Raw genomic sequence first — 26,916 nt, forward strand, 5'->3', positions numbered from 1 at the left:
ACACCTAACCACCAGCCTTGTTCAACTCCCAACCATGTTGGTATAGCTGACCATGATATGGAAGCCTACTAACCACACAGGGCCACAGGTGAGTGCCTAGCACCCTGTGAGATATATGAGATGTTCTCTTTAAAACTGGAAGTCATAAAATAAAATTATTGTAATATATTATAATAACTTGAACTCCGGTCTTATATAACTTTGGAGTGCTTTGTGTCATGGTTAATTGTCTCCTCGGCTTTCCAGGTCCCAGGAGTTTAATTACAGCTCAAGTTTACCACACTTGAGCTACCACAAACAGTTTATGTTTTAGAACAAATAGATTCACACAATTTCACTGTAACAAAATGTTAGCTTTGAAAAAAAATCTAGTAGTGCTTTTATTAATATTGTATGGACAAAATGTTTATTTGTATACAAAATACAAAGATTTTTTTATTATAAACCTTCCGACTTGCACTTTGTGTTTTTCACCTATATAAAATGTGCATTGACAATGTCGTTTCATTGTGTCATTTGTTGCCCAGTGTCAGCACTTTCTGTTTGTTTTCACATGAAGCATGTGGCATGGCACTGTATAGGCTAATGCATGACATCTGTAGTGTGAGAACAGACACTTCCTGTGAAGAAACTATATATCCCACAATCCCTGTATCTCTCAGTCTAGTGCTCATGCAGGTGACTGGACTGGAAACAGACACAAACAGGCAGAGCATTTACAGACAGACAGAGAGCTTACTCATGTAGGGTTTCATCAGATTAGCACTCCCATATTTGTAATGCCACACAGAGAGAATGGCAAGGTATACATTGGATGCAGTATGACCCTGAAAGGAAATTGCCCTATCCCCTTGGCCAAAAGAGACCAGCTAGCTGAAGAAATACATGGACTTTTATAAGGGTACACTTCAAACTGCAGCCACAACATGTGAGCCTTGGTAAAGCAACCAAAAAACACAGGGAATATAACTTCATTAAAGAGGAAGTAAAGGGAAAAAAAAAAAAACACACCCTGCAAGGCAAAGACATAATGAGCTAGTATGCATAGCATACTAGCTCATTATGAATAACTGACGTGAGAACGAAGCCCCCGAAGCGGTCCTCCGTCTTCCTCTTCACCGCTGCCATGGATCCTGGAGCGACTTCCGGGTCTCGCAGCTCCGGCGCTGTGATTCGCCGGAGCCGCGATGATGTCACTCCCGCGCATGCGCACGGGAGCCGACAATCGCGGCATATTGCCGCGATCTGCGGCCTGCCCAGTGCGCAACGCTGTCTACGGAGCATGCACCGTAGACAGCGGTGGCTGTCTTCGGGTAAATATCTCCTAAACCGTATAGGTTTAGGAGATATTTCTTGGACCTACAGGTAAGCCTTAATCTAGGCTTACCTGTAGGTCAAAGTGGTTTGTACGGGTTTACAACCACTTTAATACCTAGTTAAAACAACTATTTTCATTTGAAAGTATACAATGCCTTTAGAGAAATGGCTCTTCTGTATGATATGTGGCTGAAAGAAGAGATGTCAATGTAATAACCAGGACTGATGTGAATGTACAATATACAGTATCTCACAAAAGTGAGTACACCCTCACATTTTTGTAAATTTTTTTAATATCTTTTCACGTGACAACACTGAAAAAATGACACTTTGCTACAATGTAAAGTAGTGAGTGTACAGCTTGTATAACAGTGTAAATTTTCTGTCCCCTCAAAATAACTCAACACAAAGCCATTAATGTCTAAACCGCTGACAACAAAAGTGAATACACCCCTAAGTGAAAATTTCCAAATTGGGCCCAATTAGCCATTTTCCCTCCCTGATATCACATGGCTCATTACTGTTACAAGGATTCAGATGTGAATGAGGAGCAGGTGTGTTACATTTGGTGTTATTGCTCTCACTCTCTCATACTGATCACTGGAAGTTCAACATGGCACCTCATGGCAAAGAACTCCCTGAGGATCTGAAAAAAAGAATTGTTGCTCTACATAAAGATGGCCTAGGCTATAAGAAGATTGCCAAGACCCTGAAACTGAGCTGCAGCATGGCGGCCAAGACCATATAGTGGTTAAACAGGACAGGTTCCACTCAGAACAGGCCTCACCATTGTCGACAAAAAAAGTTGAGTGCACATGCTCAGCGTCATATCCAGAGGTTGTCTTTGGGAAATAGACGTAAACGTATGAGTGCTGCCAGCATTGCTGCAGAGGTTGAAGGGTGGGGGTCAGCCTATCAATGCTCAGACCATATGCCGCACACTGCAAAAAATTGGTCTGCATGGCTGTTGTCCCAGAAAGAAGCCTTTTCTAAAGATGATGAACAAGAAAGCCCGCAAATGGTCTGCTGAAGACAAGCAGACTAAGGACATGGATTACTGGAACCATGTCCTGTGGTCTGATGAGACCAAGATAGACTTATTTGGTTCAGATGGTGTCAAGCATGTGTGACGGCAACCAGGTGAGGAGTACAAAGACAAGTGTGTCTTACCTACAGTCAAGCATGGTGGTGGGAATGTCATGGTCTGGGGCTGCATGAGTGCTGCCGGCACTGGAGAGCTACAGATCATTGAGGGAACCATGAATGCCAACATGTACTGTGACATACTGAAGCAGAGCATGATTCCTTCCCTTCGCAGACTGGGCTGCAGGGCAGTATTCCAACATGATAACGACCCCAAACATACCTCCAAGACAACCACTGCCTTGCTAAAGAAGCTGAGGGTAAAGGTGGTGGACTGGCCAAGCATGTCTCCAGACGTAAACCCTATTGAGCATCCATGGGGCATCCTCAAACGGAAGGTGGGGGAGAACAAGGTCTCTAACATCCACCAGCTCTGTAATGTCATCATGGAGGAGTGGAAGAGGACTCCAGTGGCAACCTGTGAAGCTCTGGTGAACTCCATGCCCAAGAGGGTTAAGGCAGTGCTGGAAAATAATGGTGGCCACACAACATATTGACACTTTGGGACCAATTTGGACATTTTCACTTAGGGGTGTACTTACTTTTGTTGCCATCGGTTTAGACATTAATGGCTGCATTGAGTTATTTTGAGGGGACAACAAATTTACACGGTCATACAAGCTGTACACTCACTACTTTACATTGTAGCAAAGTGTCATTTTCTCAGTGTTGTAACACAAAAAGATAACTATTTACAAAAATGTGAGGGGTGTACTCACTTTTGTGAGATACTGTATGTAAAGTGCTGCGTAAATTGACAGTGCTATACAAGTACCTATAATAAATAAATAAATAATGCAAATCCACTAGTTAGAGTCTACCTTAAATGTTAAATCTTAACAATCATAGTTGAAAATCTGATTGGTTACTGAGAACACAGACTTTTGATTCTGATACATTCCTGTTTGCTTCTTCAAAAGAAATGTTCACCCCTGACCCCAAGTCATAGGACGACCTGATCATATCGTCTGGTGGGACTTGATTTCAGTCACATTTTCTTCTTAGGCCGCGTACACACGCGCGGACTGTTCGCCCAACCTTGTCCGCTGAACAGTGTTTGGGCGGACAGTCCGCTCGTGTGTGGGGCTTCAGCGGACAGTTTCAGCGGACAGTTGGCCGAACAAGGTCTTACGGAAATTCCGAAAAACTGTCCGCTGAAACCTTGTTTCAGCGGACTGTTCGCTCGTGTGTAGGCTTGTTCGGCCAACTAAGTCTCGCGCATGCTCAGAAAGGATTTCCACGTCGGAAGGTTGCATTGCAGTGTATAGGACGTCGTATTTTTCGTCCCGTCGTACGTGCCGTTCATGTCATCGCGCACGGTTTCAGCAAACTGTTCGTCCGTCGTGTGTGGCCATGTCCGTCCATGCTAAGTTTGAGCGGACTGTTCGCTCAAACTGTTGGACGGACAAAGTTGGGCCAACAGTCCGCGCGTGTGTACGCGGCCTTACTGGCTCCATGGGGGGAAGGAGTAAGAGTTGCTGGAACAGGGGTACATACCTTACCTGTCTCCCTCACCCCTTTTTCTGTTTTTAACCCAGACCGGGGCCCTTCCGACTGATCCAGGGGCTCTTTACTCTCATTGAGGGAACCTTTAATATGGTCCCGCATGGGACCACCTTCCTGCCGTCTTGGGGCCCCCTGTGGTGATGGAACTCCAGAGCTCAGTCACAAGTGCGACCCTTGTGACCCTGATAGTTCCATCACTGGTGTCAGTCATTTTTTTTTTGTTTTTTTTTGTTGCTTTGTTTTTTTTTATTTTTTACCATTTTATTATTATTATTTTTTACAATTTAATTTTTTATTGTTTTTTACATATTTTTTTTTTTTTTAGGAACCCCTTTGCGGGGCTTTGGTGAAATATCAGGGTCTAAACTAATGTGACTGAGGACAGATTCATCAGTCCCTTTCTCTGCAGCCTCAGCAGCACCAAATGAATGTATGGCGCTTTCCTAAAGCATAGTAAACAAAGTGAAACAGCTATGAATGAATAAAAAAATAATCTGCAGCAGCCCGCAGGAGGTGGACCAGGGCAGCAGGTCAGGGATAGGGAGGCGGCGGGAGTGGAATGTAGAGGAACCGCTCTTGCAGCCTCTAAATTTCTGCGGGAGGGAGAGGAGAAGAAGCGGACATTCAGTGGCTATATGGAAGGATTGGTTCCTCTACATGTCGTTGCCCTCCTATCCAGGTGTACAGGGAGATCGTACGTGCCCCCTGGGGCATGGGGCCAGGTCACAATGGCGACCCCTGTACATACACCCCTGTCTTAACTCTTTTTCTTCCTTCTCTTTCTTTGCCCCCAACATCTTTACTTGCATACATACATATATATATATAGTATATATACCAATGATCCTGTGTACCTATGGGATCCCCACTCCCCGAACCCCTCTTACCACCCATCTCTGATATTACTAAAAGGAGAAAAAACTTTGCGCAATATGTTGACATAGCCATTTCTTATTCATAAGATCCAAGTCCGATGATACCAGTGCACGGGAGCCGGATATAGTCTCAGGCCAGTTATGTAAATTGCCCTTGTCAGGATGTAGGGTGTACCTTTAATGTCTATACCAGCTAACTCAGTTTAGGCTATATGAGGTTCTGGAAGATCTCATGCATGTACAATAGTTGTATACATTTGTTCACCTACTGATATCTGGATTGCCATATTGGATTGTGTGTTTTATATGCATAATGATTTCAATAACTAATTCAAGAAAAAAAACAACTCCACACAAAAAGTTGTTTTCTGTATGCCTCTGGGATTTCATTGTTGTGATATGTCCAAAATTCTCTACCCTGCCTATCTGCTATGCCCATCACAAAGCCAAATTATGGTGTTACCCTAATCTTGAATATTACCACACCAGTAATCACATCACCAGTCATCAGGGGGAGTGGAATGGGGCAGCTCTAACATAAATGGAAGCAAAGCCCTGCTGCTCTACCAAGATGGGAACTTCCACATAGAGATGTATTGAAGAACATAGCATGGTAAGCCATTACCAAGAATGAAAACAAGATGGCAACCTGACTAGAAGCATTCGGCTGGGGCTCTGCTGGTCTCATCCGTAATCTTTATAATTTCTGTGCTCTCTCTTTCCCACATAGTAACCCACTGACACCCTGATGCACCACCGATCATCTGGCCCATCTTCTGGTCAAGATAAGAAGCTCAAGTTCGTGATCCTTTTTCAACATGGCATCGCAGACAGAGCTAGAGGAACCAGCTGCCGCATTACAGCGAGGTTTGGCCAATGTTATGAAGGCGATTGCTGTCAGGCAACGCTTACCTACAAAATAGAGGCTGTACAGCTGGATGTAGGGCCTCTCCACCAGGACATTGACAAAGTGCATTCCCAGCTGTCCTCCAAGGAGCAGCATTTAGGCCACACCGAGGATGTGGTCACTGAGCATACAACTGCTCTCTGCTCCCTGCAGAGAAAGGTCCGGGCACTTGAATACAAGGTGGAAGATGCGGAGAACTGCAGTCAGAGAAACAATCTCCACATTGTGGGCCTGGCTGAGGGCGCTGAGGTACTCAAGATGGTCTTTGTTGAGGAACTGTTCTGCAACGGTTACCTGCAGCCCAGTTCTCTCCCTACTACACTGTGGAGAGAGCCAATCGCATACCACCCAAGCCTAGAGCCCCACCCCGCACTTTATCCTGAAGCTTCTGAATTTCAGGGACAGGGATGAGGTTCTCCGTGCTGCCAGGTGCAGGGTGACATCGCTTACCAGAACAGTAAACTGCTAATCTTTCTTGACTATTCTGTGAAGACGCAAAAGCTTCAGAAGTAATTTGACCAAGTAAAAGCGGCCCTGCGGACTCCATTAGAGTGTCCTTTTCCTGGCTCATCTGAGGGTTCAAGGCAGAGAAACAGTCCATTTTTTACCTCTCCTTGTGAGGCGTTTGCCTGGATGGATTCACTTCCGCCACTTTGCTGATCATTAGACCTGTGAGTAGCTTTCCAATTATTTACCTGGATGCCTGTTCTGCTAATTCTCCCCACCCCCACCTCTTCTCTATGGTAAGGAAAAGGAGCAGTTTCACAGTATCTGACATACTGTAGGATCTACAAATTCTCTAGCACTGGTTGTAACTGTTCCTTTATTGGATTGTAACCAAGGATTGTGCCCCTGGCTCGCTCTCTCTCTGTTTTAGGCAGACTCCTCCATTCTCACCACAGCCTTTCCGACACCCACTTGCCTACCACTATGGGACTTACCCCTTCTAGCATTGCCTGTAAGTCTCCAAGTGCTGCAGGACCCATAAAGAAGGAAAATATTCAGCTTAAGGGAGTCTGCAGGAAATACTGGTGACAAATCATTTGCCCTCTTGGGCACACCTTCCCCAGAACTGGTCTTCTTTAATGGTAAAACTGCTTTTTATTTTTATGCACAAGCAGAAAGAAAACATCAAAAGAGAGAGGATATTACCATCAGTAGCTTGCAAGCTGTACACCAGTCCCAGTGCCAGGAATCCTTTTGCGAGTGACTCTCCTGCTCCATCTCCCATGTCTGTCACTTGTTTCGCAAAACGCTCCCCTTCTTCCAACTGCAATACAGGAAAGAAACCAGAAATAAACATGTCAGCTGCAAGGGCGCTATGGCATCTGTTGTATACATAGCATTTAAAATAGCATTATTTTAAATATACAGAACCAACATATTCCACAGCTCTGCACAAAGTTAGGACAGGCAGGGCTACTATAGTAAAGGTATAATGTACATGAATACAATGACAGGAATAGGGATCAATGGAGCAATTTAGCCTCAAGTCATTTTGCCTTTGCTGAAACGTAGTCAAAATGATTCTTAAATGCCACCATGTGCACCAATTTAGGACAAAACCACGTGATCACCCTGACGGTCCTGAGTCAACCCTAACACTGTCACCAGTGCTGACATCACATCACATGGCTCTGTACATAAAGAAAGAATTAAGGTTAGCATTAGGGTATATCTGTTCCACAATACTGAATGTCATGTGACCAACTAATAAGGCATGAGAACAAGTTCAGGGTAGCTGAAAGAAACTTCTGTAACCCTCAGGAGCCATTTAAAGTCCCCTGCACCCCTGAAAACTATCCAAAAATAAAACTTATAGTGGCTGCAAACCTCTACATATGAAGTGACTGGCCTAAGAGATTAAACAAATCCTCTTACATGAGTTGTACATGTTTATCTGCAGCTCTCTCACTATAGACAGGACTCTCTACAGCCCCTTAAAGCACACATTTTACATAGCATTCCTTAGCGCCAGAAGGAAGGGGGAGGGAATCTGATGTCACATGACTGCACAGCATGGAGCAGAGAACTGAGTGTAATAAGAGACCTAAGTGGAGGGGAGGGAAGGGATAACCCCCCCCCCCCCCCCAATCAGTATCATAAGGAAACATGCACAGTTAAAGAGGAACTGCAGTCTGCTCACATAATTTATAATAGAAAACATCTTTGCCATTCTAAAACTTGCCTCCAACCACTTTGCATATTATTTTATATATACTGCGATTCTGTACTGCCCAAATATGCTGCAGAAATCTCCCTCCACTGAGTCTGGCTGCAGCCATTTTAACTGTGGGCAGCTGAAGCTGCTGCCTGTTCACTTCCTGGATTCACACCAGAGGCACACCCTCAGCTCTGCAGATCTCATTGGTCCTCTAATGACCCCCCCCCCCCTCCTGGCAAACTCTCAGGAGAGTGAGAAAGAGAGCTGTGAATGTCATCATGAGCCTAGGCTTTTTACCAGACAAGAAACAGGAAGTGGGCTGTATAATGTATTTACTATCCAAAGTTAAAACAACAAGGGCAGAAGATTTAGTTTATATTTACAAAACATATTGCATTTCCATGTTCTGTGTACTGTGTGAGACCAGATATAGTAAATGCAGAGTCCTGGGTTTAGTAACACTTTAAAACTTTCAATCACCTACTGTTAGGGGAGGGGTTTGCTTGGCATCAGCACAGAATGTCAGAAGTGATTCATGCAGATGGCAAAGGAGTGAAGCAGCAAACAGGAATCACAATAGGTGCTTTCGATCAAGGTAAGTACACACTATAGAAGGTTTACAACCACTTTAATTTCACCTTCCCCACTGATTGTTGAAAATTTTAAATTTTAAATAAAATAAAAATTAAAAAAATAAAATGTAAATTTTTCTACAAAAGTTTAGCAAAGCAAGAACTCCCAATTTTGCCCATGCTTATCCAGACAGGAATAACCTTGTCTAAAAGATTTTCCAGTTGAAATATACAGTATATATAGATAGACACACACATAATATATAATAATATATCTATAAAATAATGTATAAATACAGTATCTCACAAAGTGAGTACACCCCTCACATTTTTGTAAATATTTTATTATATCTTTTCATGTGACAACACCGAAGAAATTACACTTTGCTACAATGTAAAGTAGTGAGTATAAGAGCCGGTTCACACAGCGGGCGATGCGAGGCGACACGACTCGCCTCGCCTCGCTCTCGCAAGTCGCCCCCGTTCTGTACAATGGAACCGTTCTGAGAGGAGCGACTCGAGTCGCTCCGACTCAGAAAAAAGGTTCCTGTACTACTTTTGGGCGACCTCGGGGCGACTTGCATTGACTTCTATACAGAAGTCATCTGCAAGTTGCCGCTGAGGTCGCGGCGAGGCAAGTCGGAGTCGCCTCGCCTGCAGTGTGAACCGGCCCTCACAGTGCAAATTTGCTGTCCTCTAAAAATATCTCAACACAGCCATTCATGTCTAAACCGCTGGAAACAAAAGTAAGTACCCCCTAAGTGAAAATGTCCAAATTGGGCACAAAGTGTCAATATTTTGTGGGGCCACCATTATTTTCCAGCACTGCCTTAACCCTCTTGGGCATGGAGTTCGCCAGAGCTTCACAGGTTACCTCTGGAGTCCTCTTCCACTCCTCCATGACAACGCCACAGAGCTGGTGGATGTTAGAGACCTTGCACTCCTCCACCGTCTGTTTGAGGATGCCCCACAGATGCTCAATATCGTTTAGGTCTGGAGACATGCTTGGCCAGTCACTCACACTTTACCCTCAACTTTTTTAGCAAGGCAGTGGTCACCTTGGAGGTGTTTGGAGTCATTATGATGTTGGAATACTGCCTTGTGGCCCAGTCTCCGAAGGTAGGGGCTCATGCTTTGCTTCAGTATGTCACAGTACATGTTGGCATTCATGGTTCCCTCAATGAACTGTAGCTCCCCAGTTCCGGCAGCACTCATGCAGCCCCAGACCATGACACTCCCACCACCATGCTTGACTGTAGGCAAGACACACTTGTCTTTGTACTCCTTACCTGGTTGCCGCCACACACGCATGACACCATCTTAACCAAATAAGTTTATCTTGGTCTCATCAGACCACAGGATGGTTCCAGTAATCCATGTCCTTAGTCTGCTTGTCTTCAGCAAACTGTTTGTCGGCTTTCTTGTGCATCATCTTTAGAAGCGGCTTCTCTCTGGGATGACAGCCATGCAGACCAATTTGATGCAGTGTGCGGCATATGGTCTGAGCACTGACAGGCTGACCCCCACCCCTTCAACTTCTGCAGCAATGCTGGCAGCATTCATACATCCATTTCCCAATGACAACCTCTGGATATGACGCTGAGCGCGTGCACTCAACTGCTTAGATCGACCATGGCGAGGCCTGTTCTGAGTGGAACCTGTCCTGTTAAACCGCTGTATAGTCAGCTGTATGCAGCTCAGTTTCAGGGTCTTGGCAATCTTCTTATAGCCTAGGCCATCTTTATGTAGAGCAACAATAATTTTTTTTTCAGATCCTCAGTGAGTTCTTTGCCATGAGGTGCCATGTTGAACTTCCAGTGACCAGTATGAGAGAGTGAGAGTGATAACAGCAAATTTAACACACCTGCTCCCCATTCACACCTGAAACCTTGTAACACTAATGAGCCACATGACACCAGGAAGGGAAAATAGCTAATTGGGCCCAATTTTGGACATTTTCACTTAGTGGTGTACTCATCTTTGTTGCCAGTGGTTTAGACATTAACTGGCTGTGAGTTGAGTTATTTTGAGGGGATAGCAAATTTACACTGTTATACAAGCTGTACACGCACTACTTTACATTGTAGCAAAGTGTCATTTCTTCACATGAAAAGATAGAATAAAATATTCACAAAAATGTACTCACTTTTGTGGGATACTGTATATATACACACACACACACAGCTGTGCTCATAAGTTTACATACCCTGGCAGAATTTATGAATTCTTGGCCATATTTTCAGAGAATATGAATGGTAACACAATAACTTTTCTTTCACTCATGGTCAGTGTTTGGCTGAAGCCATTTATTATCAACCAACTGTGTTTACTCTTTATAAATCATAATCACAACAGAAACTACCCAAATGACCCCCATCAAAAGTTTACATACCCTGGTGATTTTGGCCTGATAACATGCACACAAGTTGACACAAAGTGGTTTGAATGGCTATTAAAGGTTGTTAGGTAACCATCCTCACCTGTGATCTGTTTGCTTGTAATTAGTGTGTGTGTGTGTGTGTGTGTGTGTGTATAAAAGGTCAATGAGTTTCTGGACTCCTGACAGACCCTTGCATCTTTCATCCAGTGCTGCACTGACGTTTCTGGATTGAGTCATGGGGAAAGCAAAAGAATTGTCAAAGGATCTGCAGGAAAAGGTAGTTGAACTGTATAAAACAGGAAAGCGATATAAAAAGATATCAAAGGAATCGAGAATGCTAATCAGCAGTGTTTAAACTCTAATCAAGAAGTGGAAAATGAAGGGTTCTGTTGAAACCAAACCACGGTCAGGTAGACCAACTAAAATTTCTGCCACAACTGCCAGAAAAATTGTTCGGGATGCAAAGAAAAACCCACAAATGACTTCAGGTGAAATACAAGACTCTCTTAAAACATGTAGTGTGGCTGTTTCAAGATGCACAATAAGGAGGCACTTGAAGAAAGATGGGCTGCATGGTCGAGTCACCAGAAGAAATCCATTACTACGCAAATGCCACAAAGTATCCCGCTTACCATGTGCCAAACATCACAGAGAGAAGCCTCAAACCTTCTGGCACAAAGTAATTTGGAGTGATGAGACCAAAATTGAGCTTTTTGGCCACAACCACAAACAGAACATGTGGAGAGGAGCCAGCAAGGCCTATGATGAAAGATACACCATTCCTACTGTGAAACACGGAGGTGGGTCGCTGATTTTTGGGGATGAGTGAGCTACAAAGACACTGGAAATTGGTCAAAATTGATGGCAAGATGAATGCAGTATGTTATCAAAAAATACTGGAGGAACATTTGCATTCATCAGCCAAGAAGCTGCGCATGGGATGTACTTGGACATTCCAATATGACAATGATCCAAAACACAAGGCCAAGTCGACCTGTCATTGGCTACAGCAGAATAAAGTGAAGGTTCTGGAGTGGCCATCTCAGTCTCCTGACCTCAATATCATTGAGCCACTCTGGGGAGATCTCAAACGTGCCGTTCATGCAAGACAGCCCAAGAATTTACAGGAACGGGAGGCTTTTTGCCAAGCGGAATGGGCAGCTTTACCATCTGAGAAGATAAAGAGCCTCATCCACAAATACCACAAAAGACTTCAAGCTGTCATTGATGTTAACCACTTCCAGACCGGCGCATGCCGATGTACGCCGGCAGAATGGCACGGGCAGGCAAATGGGTGTACCTGTACGTCCCTTTAAATTTGCCGCTCGAATGCTGGTCAGGACCCCCGTGAGTCCGGTCGCGGGTCCCACGGACTGGATCACCACGGGCATACCCGTGATCGTCTCACAGGGTGGCTGAACTAGGAGATGCCGTTGTAAACGGTATCTCCCAGTTCTGCCTAGCAACCAGTGACGCTGATATCTGCTCCATGTGATTGGAGCAGAGATCAGTGTTCACTAAAAGAAAGCCCAGCCCCCAACAGTTAGTAACACGCCCCTAGGAACACTTAACCCCTACACTGCCACCCACTGGTTAACTCCTTCACTGCCAGTGTCATTTACACAGGAATCAGTGCATTTGTATAGCAGTGATTGCTGTATAAATGACAATGGTCCCAAAACTGTGTCAAAAATGTGTCCACCATAATGTCGTAGTCACAATAAAAATTGCTGATCGCCGCCATTACTAGTAAAGAAAAAAATTATTAATAAAAATGCCATAAAACTATCCCCTATTTTGTAGACGCTATAACTTTTGCGCAAACCAATCAATAATCGCTTATTGCGTTTTTTTTACCAAAAATATGTAGAAGAATTATTGACCTAAACTGAGGGAAAAAATGTTTTTTTATATATTTTTCGGGGATATTTATTATAACAAAAAGTAAAAAATAATGTGTTTTTTTCAAAATTGTCGCTCTATTTTTGTTTATAGCGCAAAAAATAAAAACTGCAGGGGTGATCAAATACCACCAAAAGAAAGCTCTATTTGTGGGAAAAAAAGGACGTCAATATTGTTTGGTAACCACGTCGCACGACCGCGCAATTGTCAGTTAAAGCAACGCAGTGCCGAATCGCAAAAAGTGGTCTGGTCTTAAGCCAGCAAAATGGTCCGGGGCTAAAGTGGTTAAAGGGGGCAATAGACTGTATTAAGAACTGGGGTATGTAAACTTTTGATCAGGGTCATTTGGGTAGTTTCTGTTGTGATTAAGATTTAAAAAGAGTAAACACAGTTGATCGATAATAAATGGCTTCAGCCAAACACTAACCATGAGTGAAAGAAAAGTTTCTGTGTTATTTATATTCTATGAAAAATGGTCACGAAATCATAAATTCTGCCAGGGTATGTAAGTTTATGAGCACAACTATATATATATATATATATATATATATATATATATATATGTGTATGTATATATATATATATATATATATATATATATGTATATATATATACAGTTTAGACAATATAATAATATATTGGATATGCAAGAGCTTCATCTTAGGCTGGAGTTTGCACTTGCCAGTCTCTGCAGATATTGGCATGCATGGTAATATAAGCACGTCGCCTTTATCTCCTTCGTTCAGGTTGCACTGTACAGAGACCACAAATACATAATACATGAACAACTGTCAGGTTTAAATCTGTTTTACCAAGAGACTGCTTTGTGCTGTTATTAATTTTTGCAGAATCTGGCGGTAGGTAAAGAGAAGTCAGCGTCTTCCGGTGTCCTCGTTTCACCTGCTCCCCACATGTGTAGCCCTTTCAGGAGCCTCAGTGTAAAATCTGCAACAATAGCGCACCTAGGAACATCCTGTACGCCAGATGCACATTAATGTGGCCGCGATGGAAACCACTAGAACTGGAGCATGAAATCCAGGCATTAATTCACCTTTAACAAGCAAGCGTCATTAGAAGTCCAACCTGCAGCCTTCCCGCCGTGAGAAAACTGACAGTTGGCTTATTGTTATTGGCTGCATCCATGGACGGCTTCTTAAGAATCGTGAAATTCTGTCCTTATTAAAAAAACACATTGTATAATGTGAGATCCATATCTGAGAGCTGTGAAAAGTTATGCCAGAGAGGTAATGATGCGAAGGGGTTGAAAATTCAAGAAATGGGCTTTCTGCACCATTCATAATATTGCATATTACATGCATTAGTGTGATGCAGTGTCATTAATCCTGAATTCACCTTCTCAATGCACTAAAATGTGTGAGTTGGCAAAAATGACGAATGCAACTTTTTTTGATGTCTTATGCTGTGTACACACGGTCGGATTTTCCGACGGAAAATGTTCGATGGGAGCTTTTTGTCGGAAATTCTGACCGTGTGTGGGCTCCATCTGACATTTTCCATCAGAATTTTCGACACAGAAAATTTGAGATCTGGATCTCAAATTTTCACACAACAAAATCCGTTGTCGGAAATTCCAATCATGTGTGTACACAATTCCGACGCACAAAGTTCCACACATGCTCGGAATCAAGCAGAAGAGCCGCACTGGCTCTTGAACTTCAATTTTCTCGGCTCATCGTACGTCTCCGGGTTCTTGACGTTTGGAATTTCCGACAACATTGTGTGACCGTGTGTATGCAAGACAAATTTGAGCCAAAATCCATCGGAAAAAATCCCATGGATATTGTTGTCGGAATTTCCGATCGTGTGTACGTGGCATTAGACAGATGATTCATTTGAATGGCTTGCTTTAATGCACCTTTACACTTGTGCACTAAAGCAGCCCACCCATGTAAGCGCAACCTAAAAGAGACCCTGTCACTTTGTCCATGCAGGACAATATTATAGTCAGGTTTAGGTATATAACCACCTCACCTCCAGAAGATTTATCACGACCCCCCCCGACCATTTGTTTTGTGATACAGAACTGCGTTGCTTTAACTGACATCGTGCAAAGCTAAAATTTGCCCTTTTTTCCCCACCAACAAATAGAGATTTCTTTTGGTAATATTTGATCATCTTGCGTTTTTTTATTTATTCACTATAAACAAAAAATGACTGACAATTTTGAAAAAATATATATATATTTCTCTTTCTCCTATAAAACATATCCCATAAAAAAGTTTAAAAAAAATCAAACCTCTTCATAAATTTAGACCAATATGTATTCTGCTACATATTTTAGCCATGTAGCAATAAAACCGATATAGGGCAGTCGGCAAGTGGTTAACCAAGCTGGGTATATACTGTCAGGCCACCAGAGGCTAGGTGATGGATGCACACTGTTGGGGTTAGGAGCACACCGCTAAGGTTGTGGACCCTTCAGCTGGTTGCTGCGGATGGAGCTCTGGGTGGTTCAGGAAAGCAGCTCCACCTGAACACTAACATGGACCATGCAGGAAGCTAGAGCGTAAGATTCCCCAGGACACAGAGTCTAAGGCCGCGTACACACGCGGGGACTGTTCGCCCAACTTTGTCCGTCAAACAGTTTCGGCAAACAGTCCGCTCAAAATTAGCATGGACGGACATGGCCACACACGACGGACGAACAGTTTGCTGAAACCGTGCGCGATGACGTGAACGGCACGTACGACGGGACGAAAAATACGACGTCCTATACACTGCATTATAACTTTCGGCGTGAAAATCCTTTCTGAGCATGCGCGCAACTTTGTTTGACGAACAAGCCTACACACGCGGGGACTGTCCGCTGAAACAAGGTTTCAGCGGACAGTTTTTCGGAATTTCCGAAAAACCTTGTTCAGCGGACTGTTCGCTGAAACTGTCCGCTGAAAGCCCACACACGAGCGGACTGTCCGCTGAAACTTGGTTTCAGCGGACAGTTTCAGCGAACAGTCCCCGCGTGTGTACGCGGCCTAAGAGCAAGCAGGTATTCACCAGAGCCACTAGTGGTAAGGATGGATTTGGTTGCAGCTGACTCCAGGTTGGATATATCTTTGCCCTCTGGTTGCCATTCACCCTCTGTTTGTCCCCTGGGTCCGGGTGGATCCTACTTTCAGTTTCCGGGTCAGACATCCCTTGCGGTCACCACTGGAAATGCCATTTTGTGTATCCAATCTTAGCTGATTTGTAAGTATTGAGCCTCTTATGGTGGCCCTTGATCTTTGAATATAATAACAGTTCTTATTACTAATTATGTTGTGTATTTAAAAATTCATGTTCTGCCTTACAGATATTTATATATGCACCTACTCCTGAGGAAGTGAACAGAGATTTTTGAAACACGTTGAATTTTAGGATGCATCATTTTATTTAATCATGAAACTATATTTGTAATATTTAAATTTGATATGGCTTGTACCATGAAATTACTATAAATCAGCTTGACAGTATTTTCTCTTTTTTATGCATATGAGAACTGTATCCATTTGCTAATTCATTTATATACTATGTATCTATTGGTTGTGTGTATTGCGCCTCATTTAAAGTCCCAGGGTAAGTTTATGTTTGCAAATATAAATGAGAATTACGTCTGCTTGGCCCAGCCCCCCGCCTTCAATCTCCTAGGATATATCACACATCCCAGGAGGCTGCAGGACCAGTCCCACATCGCTGCCATGCCTCGCACATGCTCACTAGGGAGACTTTAGGAAGTCACAGCCATCTCCCATAATGAAAGGAAAATCTGGATGGCTGCACATCAAACTGAGATCCAAATGCCTTTTAGTGCACAAAACCAGAAGAGCACTTCACATATAAACAAGGGAGGAATGGCTAACGTGTTTCACACACGAATTGTGCTTTATCAAAGGACTTTTTCCAGATAGGAAAGGGCTCTGCACCCGGATTTTCCTTTCATTATTGCTTCAGCTGCAACTGGGTGAGCACCCTGCAGTGAAGAGATCATGCCGTTGGAGCCGGCTCACCTGTAAGCAGCGTGGATCTTTTGTGTGTTGTACTGGAACCATCTCCCATTGCCCAGATGGTGGTGCTAGGGAGTCAAAGCCCGGCAAAGAATAGCTGGCTGGTAAGTGTCTATCTTTCAAAAATCAGCAGTTACCATATTTGTATCAGGGCAGGGAAAACCTTGACCAGTGGCCTCCCCCCTAATCTATGCGTCTGGCCCATTAATCTACATCCGGGGAGCCAGATGCATGGATTTTTTTACTTTTTTTAGAAGCACAGGATTAGAACCTGAGGCTCTAATAGGCTTCAAAAAAGGGTGGTCTCGGGGCGCAGAGCACTGTGCCCCAAGCCCACCCAGTTGCGTGACAATAGCATTTGCTATTGTCTTCCTGATTCTCCTCCTGGCCAATCAGGAAGCGAGTCCTGAGACCAATCACCTGACTGGCCGAGAGGAGAAGCAACCCTATTGGCCACTGAGGAGGAGGAGGGAGGAGATGCTATAAAGCACCATTAGGGGGAGACGCCACCAGCAGGAAGCGCTGCCTGTGACCTAGATGGGATAAGTGCAGGGGCTGGTGGCCAACTGACGCCGGAGTGGGGGTTTGGGGGGGTGTCAGCGGGTGAATTGTTTGCCCCCTCCTGAAAAATATACTACCAGCCACCACTGGCCTTGACCACTTATGATTGGCCAAGGAGAGTGACAGCTTCCTGGTGGGACCAGTCAGTCGGATTCAAACTAGGATCTAAACTCATTCCCTGGTGCAAAGAAGTACTTGAAAGTGCAATTGGCACAAAGTGACTTCAGTTTCTGCGGTTGCAGCTGGTTCTGCTCTCTACCAGTCTGTCATTATGATGGACAGGCTCATGAAGCAATACCTAGACCATGAAGAAGGAGAGTGCAGAGACAGCTGGGAACCGACATATTAGGAGGTCAGATAGAACAGTCCTAATGAATATTTGCTTCACTATGCAAAATAAAACTGCCTTGCATTTGCATAAACAATGTACATGCCATATTATAAATTCCGCTCTGTGTAGACCTAAGACTGGCGGCCTTTTATGACCTCTATCTCCTCCAAATATATTTCTCTGCAGCAAAAATGAATTTCTCTCCAAAAGCCGTTCACTGGAGGAATGACAAATACGGCTGTATATGTGGTACAAAAGTTACAAACAACACATTTAAGATCATTGTTGGGCAAAGGCCAATGTGAAGTCAATGTGTCCTCTAAAAGTCCACATTTGGCAGGTGGAAAAGCTGACGCGTTCCTTCTACTCCACTCTGCAGCAATAAAAGCCTCTGATATTGTGCAGACTTAACACACCATGGCTGACCCATGGAATGCTAATGGGGAATGATCCAAAACAGTAGTTAGAAGCTTAACAAAAAAAAAAGAAATTCCATCTGTGGTGCATCCCTATCAAATCTATGACTCATACACACCGAATGAAAGGACGTTCCATTCCTGAATTCTAACAGCGGAAACGTATACATAGAAACTCTTCTGAAAAACCGTAAGGGAAGGGAGAAAGTGCACTGTCCTAGTCTATGAATTTAAATCCAGGAATTCAGCTTCTTTGTAAAAGGTGAAGGCACGCTATGAGATAAGTCCAAGGAGGTGCATGATGTCTTCTGGGCTTACCGCTATATCTTGCCTTATAGCGGAAAGGTTTATAGTACTGTATTTCCGAGAGCCCGACGCTGATCCTTCTAATCCCTGCAGCTTCAACAGTAGAGTTACTGCAGCTGCTATACCCACCCCTCTCCTTCTCCTGCCCAGTCACAGAAGCCTGACACATTCACAAAATACCAAGGCTTCTGTGAACAGGCATCAGAGGAGAGGAGAGGGCTGCTCTGTGCTTCTCTCCTCTCAGATTCCGGAGGGTCTCTCTGGCAGAGCAAATGTAAATAATATAGAGAAGTCCAGGAGATGTCATGCACCTAGTTGGACTTAACTCATAGCGTGCCATAATTTTTTTTAAAAATGGCTGAATTCCTGGAATTGGGTTTTAACCAATTTCCATTGACAGGTTGTTTATAAACAGCCTGGACCCCAAGTGGTAAAAACAAGCTTGCGGCTTAGTTTTTATTTTCAGCATGCTGCTGGCTATTTAGTAAATTTGATGTGGGGGGGGTCACCAGATCACTTTTAAGGTATTATGAAGGTATCCCACCTCAGTAATTTAACCCCTACCTCACCTGTGCTTTCCAGGTTTTCCCTCCAGGGAGCCAGAGGCCACGGTAAATGGCAAGAGGGAGAAGAGTGGGGGCACCTTTCCCTCTGCAATCAATGAACCTGGAAGCACTCAGTTCCTTCTGGCTGAAATGTTGGGTAAACAATCAATTTAATTCCTGTGCTCAGTTGGCCAGAGTGGAGGGTCGGGGGGACATTAGTGGTCTAACTGACCCCTGATGTTTCCCTAAAGGGAACCTGTCACCTGCCCAATGCTATCACATCGGGGCTTGCTAATAAAATAAATTACAATAAAAAAAATATATAAATGCAGCCCTATCACCCTACACACACTCAATTGCAAAAGCGAACGTGTATGTAAACAATGATTTTGCCATGTGTCAGATATCGCTGCAAATGTCAGAGTGAGAGCAATACATTCTGGGGGCGTCATTCATAGACAACTCTAAACAGATGAACAGTGAATTGTCATCTATGAACCATTTTGGGTACCGTAGTTCTTCCCCACTTTTACGGGCACACACAATTTTAAGGGTTGACATGGTATGGTATCTATTTACGCGATGCAATCCCATCTTTTATACTTTACAAAAAAAATTGTATTATTTTATATTTGTGTGCAATGAAATAGATTTTCGTGTATTTTTTTCCTGAAAATATCGCTAACCGCCACCATTTTATTCTACAGGGCCACTTCAGCATATGTGTACTGGACCGAATGCATTTTGTAGAATTCCTCCTTTTCAGCGGTCTGCATCAGGACATGTTTCTGTCTTCGGAGGCTGGTGTTTTACCCAACTTTATTGGCCACTGCTGGCCATGGGAGTGCATAAAGGAATTTGGAATGGTATATACCTGATAAGCTCTTATCTATGAAAGTGCAATCGATTTGTTTTTATTAAAGAAGTGCATTTACGTGTGCTGCACTTAAAAGAAATGAGACTCTTCTGTTTGGCTCTGCAGTGGCTGAAGCAAAGTTTCTGACGGAAGTGAAGACATTGTTTAAATTCAACTTACCAGCCTCCACCAATAATTGAAACAAAAAGGTGCTTACCCCCTTAAAGTATTGTATATCTAAACCTAAGAACAAAAATGTATTATAATCGCTGCTTACCACTTCTTGGGTGGTGGCTGCATTTTTTTAAGGCTTTTTCCCCCCTTCAGTTTCAACTGATGGTTCCACCAGTAACACACTTCCTGTCATAGGGTGACAACTCTCACTGATGCCGCGTACACAGGAGCGGGAATGTCCGACAGAAAAAGTCAGACGGGAGCTTTTCATCGTATATTCCGATCGTATGTATGCCTCATCTGACTTTTTTTTCCCGAAAATTCTGATGGACCTAGAAATAGAACATATTCTAAATATTTCCGCCGGAGCCAATTCCTATCGGGAAAAAACGCTCGTCTGTATGCTGTTCCGACGGACCAAAAACGATGCATGCTCTGAAGCAAGTACAAGACGGAAGCTATTGGCTACTGGACTTCTTTTTTCTAGTCTCCTCATACGTGTTGTACGTCACCGCGTTCTTGATAATCGGACTTTGGTGTGATTGTGCGTTCGCAAGACATTTTCAGCGGAATTCCGTTGGAAAAAAAGTTTATTCCAACGGGAAAACTGGTCGTATGTACAGGGCATTAGTGTACTGTGTAGAGAAGCAGTTGCCAACCTGAGGCAGGACCACCACCTTACACCCTTATGTGCATAACATATTAGGAAGGTGTAATGTCAGCGATAGCTGGGAACAATGAGAACTGATAGCAGGTATTAGAGGCAGAGGGCACAATCAGCTCACAAGATTTCTTTGCACCTTTTACTAAATGCTCAATCCTTTTTACACATTTATACGTTTTTTGAAGGGGGGTAGGGGTGGGGCTGGGGGGATTGCAAGTCGTTTTTCCGGCAGGTACTTGCTCCCACTTCCTCATTCCTTGCCTAGTCAAGGATGTCGTTGTGCTGGGGCTAACACCCCCCCCCCTCCCCACATCACACATCCCAGATCCCAGGAGGCAGCAGGACAGTCTCCTCTAAATGACACATATGTTCAGTAGGGGGCTTGTCTGTGGGTGATCAGGAAGTCACAATCTGCTCCCAAATCCAATATGGTAGCATGGGAGTGAAGACAGCTCCCAAATCCAAGATGGGAGTGGGGGAACAAAGACAGCTCAAAAATCCGAGATGGCGGCGTGGGAGCAAAGACAGCTTCCAAATCCATAGATGGCAGTGTAGGGGTGAAGACAGCTCCCAAATCCAAGATGGTGGTGTGGGAGTGAAGACAGCTCCCAAATCCAAGATGGGGGTGGGGGAACGACGACAGCTCGAAAATCCTAGATAGCGATGTGGGAGCAAAGACCGCTCTTAAATCCATAGATGGCAATGTAGGGGTGAAAACAGCTCCCAAATATAAGATGGCAGCATAGGAGTGAAGAGAGCTCCCAAATTCAAGATGATGGTGTGGGAGTGAACACAGCTCCCAAATCTATAGATGGCAGTGTAGGAGTGTAGACAGCTGCCAAATCCAAGATGGTGGTGTGGGAGCGAAGACAGCTTCCAAATTCAAGATGGCAGTGTAGGAGCGAAGACAGCTCGGAAATCCAAGATGGTGATGTGGGAAAGATAGCAGTGACGGAGAAAAGACAGCTCCCCATTTCAGGATGACAGTGTAGGAGTGAAGACAGCTCCCAAATTCAAGATGATGGTGTGGGAGCCAAGACAGCTCGAAAATCCAAGATGTCAGTGAGGGAATGAAGACAGCTTGAAAATCCAAGATGGCGGCATGGGAGTGAAGACAGCTCCCAAATCCAAGATGGCAGTGTGGGAGAGAAGACAGCTTGAAAAATCCAAGATGGTGGTGAGGGAATGAAGACAGCTTGAAAATCCAAGATGGCGGTGTGGGAGCGAAGACAGCTCCCAAAACCAAGATGGCAGTGTGGGAGAGAGGACAGCTTGAAAAATCCAAGATGGCGGTGAGGGAATGAAGACAGCTTGAAAATCCAAGATGGTGGTGTGGGAGCGAAGACAGCTCCCAAATCCAAGATGGCAGTGTGGGAGAGAAGACAGCTTGCCAATCCAAGATGGCGGTGAGGGAGAGAAGACAGCTTGAAAATCCAAGATGGCAGTGTAGGAGCAAAGACAGCTCCCAAATTCAAGGTTGTAGTGTGGGAGCAAAGAGAGCAGTGAAGACTTTTGCTTGTAAGATGACAGTGCTGGACTTCTTGGTTTGGTAAGTACTTGTTTTTTCTAAATAAACTAGAACCTACAGTACTTGCAGGTGCCGACTTTTTCAAACCCAGATAGAGTTTTTCTTTAACAGAATATTTAACAGATGAACAAGAGAGCAAAAATGAGAAGTTGATTGTTAGGGTTTACATACACATTGATTTACACTCCACCTAATTATCACTAACGGCGCTCAAATTGTGCCGATGGAAATCAATGCGGGAATTTTATCGAGCACGGATCTCAGGCTACATTAGGAGATGCTCTACATTACTGCAATGAATGTTTTGCTGAACCCACTTTGGCAGCTAAATATAATTTCCACGTTTGGATTTAATTCAAAAACGTTCCTTTTGAATGGAGTTTGTATAAACATGACAAGTAGTCATTTGTTGGGTATGTGCAGTGAAATGTCCTGGAAAATGTAAACGTATCTGTAATTATGTGCGTCCAAATTACAGTTTTGCTGCAGCAGTTGCAGGACAAAAACTGTTTGTCAAACATTGAAAAAAGATACTGACAAATGTAAGGTACGTGCAGCCTGAGGATCTGGTGTGGGGAGGGGGGTGGGAGTCAGAGGAACCGGAAATGAATGTAAAATTTTCAAAGCTCCTAACATTACAACTACTTTCACACTGGGGCATTGGCGGAAAAGCAGCGTTATTTTTTGCGGCGCTTTACCATTGTTTTTGCGGCGTTTTTCTGCCGCTAGCGAGTCACTTTTAAACCCCGCTAGCAGCCGAAAAAGGGTTAAAAACGTCCGCAAAGCGCCGCTGCAGTGGCGCTTTGCCGGCAGTTTGGCGGCGCTGCCCATTGCTTTCAATTAGGAGCGGTGTGTACACGGCTCCTACAGCGCTGCAAAGATGCTGAGAAGCTTTTTTTTTTGTTTAGGGTGCTTTCACACCGAGGCGTTGGCGGTAAATCGATGCTATTTTTAGTGGTGCTTTACCATCATTTTAGCGGCACTATACGACTACTTTCACACTGGGACTTTGGGGGCATCGGCGGCAAAGCGATGCTATTTTTAGCTGTATTTTACTGTTTTACCGTTTTTGCAGGTTTTCGGCCGCTAGTGAGGCATTTTTAACCCCCGCTAGCAGCGGGAAAGGGTTAAAATTGGCCACAAAGCGCCACTGCAGTGCCGCTTTGCCGGACTTTCGGCAGCGATGCCCATTGCTTTCACTGCAGCGGCGCTTTGCCAGCGGTTTGGCGGCGCTACCCATTGATTTCAATGAGCAGCGGGGCTTTGGGAGTGGTGTATACACCGCTCCTACAGCGCTGCAAAGATGCTGCTTGCAGGACTTTTTTTTACTGTCCTGCAAGTGCACCGCTCCACACTGGAGTGAGAGGAGAGGCTCTTTACAGGCACTATGCAGACACTATTTTTAGACTGCATTCACACCTGAGCGTAGCGTTTTCAAGCAGAAAATCGCGCGATTTTGCTGCGTTTTTTACCACGATTTGCTGCGTTTTTTACTGCGATTTTGTGCAGGGCAAAAGGTCACCAATGTTAAAAGAAGAAAAACGCCCAAATCTGCTCAATTCGAGCGACAAAAAAGGGTCCGGAACTTGTTTGAGCTTCAGGCGTTCGGCTTCAGGCAACATGGAGTGGAGATGTGAACCATCTCCATTGAGAATAATAAATTTTTTCCCCTCCAGCGTTTTGTAGCTTCAGGCTTCAAGCTACAAAACGCTCAGGTGTGAATGGGGTCTCAGCGCTATAGCGCCTGCAAAGTGCCTTAGTGTGAAAGCGGCCTTGAAGTTATATATGGTGGATGGGATGGAGTTTTCCAGAATAGGTGCACAAATCCAGGCTTACCTGTATATAAGAACTGTTCATACCAGTTACAAAATGCACTACACTTGCAATCTGCAGAGGGTGTCGGTGTTAAAGTGGTTTTAAGTTTTTTTTTATCTTAATGCTGTGCATTCTAAGATAAAAAATCTTCTGTGTGCAGCGGCCTCCCTCAGCCCCCCTAATACTTACCTAAGCCCCATCTCAATCCAGTGATGTTGCACAAGAGCCTCGGCTGCCCTGGACTCTCACTCCTCATTGGCTGAGACAGAAGTGAGCAACATTGGCTCCTGCCAATCAAAGTCAGTGAGCCAATGAGGAGAGAGAGGTGTTGGGGCCAAGCCACAGCTCTGTGTCTGAATGGACAAACATAGCAGCGGCTTGGCTTGAGTGCCCCCATAGCAAGCTGCTTGAAGGATCAGGGCTGCCCTGTGCAAAACCACTGCACAGAGCAGGTAAGTCAACATGTTTGTTATTTTTTAACAAAAAAGAAAGATCTTAAAGCGAGAGTCCGCCATTTTTTTAAAAAAAGCCAGCAGCTACAAATACTGCAGCTGCTGACTTTTAAAATAATGACACTTACCCACCCAGCGTGCCCGTGATGTCAGCACCCGAAGCCGATCTCTGGATCGTCTCTCGGGTGCTGCCACCGCCATCTTGGGTATGGGAATCAGGAAGTGGAGCCTTGCGGCTTCATTTCCCTGTTCCCTACTGCGCATGCGCGAGTCGCGCTGCGCAATAAGGATGGTCCCCGCTGTCTCCGGGATCCGCGTGTTTCCCAGCAGGCAGCAGGGGACCTTCGGAAAGGGGCGTAGATTCTGCAGAAAAGGGGCGTAGCTTCTGCAGAATCTAAGGCGGAAATGGGTGCAGATACCTGTACTGTATAGGTACCTGCACCCCCCTCCCCCCTGAAAGGTGCCAATTGTGGCGCCGGAGGAGGGGAGGGTTCCAATGAGCGGAAGCTCCACTTTAGGGTGGACCTCCGCTTTAATATCAATTTAATTTAATAACATCCCAAATGCAGGTCACAAACGGAGTGCATTTGCCTGCACCAGATACAGTAGTGCCATGCGATCTGGTTGCTGTGCGTTTTATAAAGTAGTGAATACATTACGCATTCAAATGAATGGGTTGAAATCACACTGCACCTAGATCGCATGTGAATCACACAGGAACGCATTATGGTGTGAACCGACGCTTAAAGCTGATTTTTAGTTAAAAATATTTTTTCTTTCCAGCTTCAGTTATTTTATATACCTGTAATGAAGGATATCCCATGATGTGCAGGCTTTTGGATTCTGTAGAGATCTTCACTGCAGGGCTGCCCTGTCCTCTTCCTGCTGCTGAACTTCCAGCACTCTGGAGAGCAGCTTTGCGTCTACGGGTTCAACTGCACCAAAAGATGACCATTTTCTCCATAGGAAAAAAGGAAGAAGGAGGTGTGTCCTGGTCGGTCATCTTTGGTATAGCTGAGCCTGAAAACCTGAAGCTGTTAACCCCCACAACACTGGAAGATCAGCAGCAGGAAAAGGACAGGGCAGCCCTGCAGTGAAAATCTCTACAGAATCCAGCAGCCTGCGCATCATGGGACACCCTTCATTACAGGTTAGTAATGTAACTAAAGCCATAGAGAAAAAATGCTTTTTAAATAAACTTCAGCTTTAACCCCTTCCCACCCACCCTGGCGTCCCCTTTAAAAGCTATTAAAAGGCCAGGGGGGCGAGAAGGATCAGCTATCATGTGACCACTGTGAAGCCGGTCTCGTCGGCTACTGATGTGTTCTTGTGACTGAGAGCTGTGTTTCGGCAGCTCAGTCTTTGTGTTGGGAGCGTACTCCCTACACCTAAGCTTTGCCTTCCCAGTGACGCATATGTGCGGCGTGTGGGCGTTAACCACTTACCAAAAAAATCAGGCATATATATTAATGTACATATATATTCAAGTGGTTATACCGGAGCGATGACTGCAACCGTTATGCCAGCTGATCATAGAGCTGATCATGGACCGGAAGGTCTCCAATCATCTCTATGGTCCAGGAGACCGGAAGCGATGAACATTTTGTCACTTCCGGTTAGGGCAACTGTAAACAGAGACATTATTTTTGAAAGCATGAGATCAATAGGGTTTTTTTTTTTAGAGTAGAGGGATCTGGGGGTCTTATATACCCCCAGATGTCCTCTATAAGGCCTGATTCACACCTATGCATTTTTAGTGCTTTTTGCATTTTGCAGATTTACACAATCTGTGCAAATCTGAAAAATGCAAAAAGCACAAAAAATGCATAAGTGTGTGAATCAGATCTAAAGAGGACCTGTCATGCTTTATTGCTATCACAAGGATTGTTTACATTTCTTGTAACAGAAAAAAAGTGCTCCCCTACAGAAACTGTGTACCGTAATTAATATGTGTTCAGGTTTATAGGGATGAGGTGGCAACCCTAATACAAAGATAAACTGGTAACCTGTAAACATTTTTAAAGCGTCGCCTATGGAGATTTTTAAGTATCGTAACTCGTTGCCATCCCAAGAGCGTGCGCAATTTTAAAGCGTGACATGTTAGGTATCCATTTACTTGGTGTAAAATCATCTTTTATATTTTACCAAAAACTTATATATTGTGTTTTTTTGCATTAGATTTCATTAAAGAATATTTTTTCCCCAAAAAATTGTGTTGCAACGATGCGCGAATACCGCCTGACAGAAAAAAAATTGCGACAACCACCTCTTATATTCTCTAGGGCCTCTGGTAAAAATGAATGATAAATAATGTAGCGCTAGGGGGTGAAGTCATATATCAATATGTAAGTAAATAGTACAAAAAACAATTATACAGAAATAACAGAAATGGAAATGTGAAAAAGCCCAATGAGTGTGAAGGTCCTGACAAGGGCCATATGCGACAACCACCAAAAAATGACTAATCAGAGATGGAATATGCTGGAAATGTCCAGTAAAAG

At 44.2% G+C, this 26,916-nt stretch overlaps 1 protein-coding gene across 1 annotated transcript in view; it reads right to left on the reverse strand.

The window, feature by feature from the left end:
- Positions 1 to 26,916, reverse strand: part of TTC7A (tetratricopeptide repeat domain 7A) — a 544,118-nt gene that overhangs the window by 296,474 nt on the left and 220,728 nt on the right. Inside the window, exon 12 of the mRNA XM_077485633.1 lies at positions 6,901 to 7,018. Coding sequence (XP_077341759.1) covers positions 6,901 to 7,018 — 118 coding nt within the window. The remainder of the gene's footprint in view (positions 1 to 6,900; positions 7,019 to 26,916) is intronic.

Source organism: Lithobates pipiens, unplaced genomic scaffold, assembly GCF_037356315.1.
Source record: "Lithobates pipiens isolate NorthernLeopardFrog02 unplaced genomic scaffold, aLitPip1_a1.2 Scaffold_18, whole genome shotgun sequence".
Classification (NCBI taxonomy): Eukaryota; Metazoa; Chordata; class Amphibia; order Anura; family Ranidae; genus Lithobates; species Lithobates pipiens.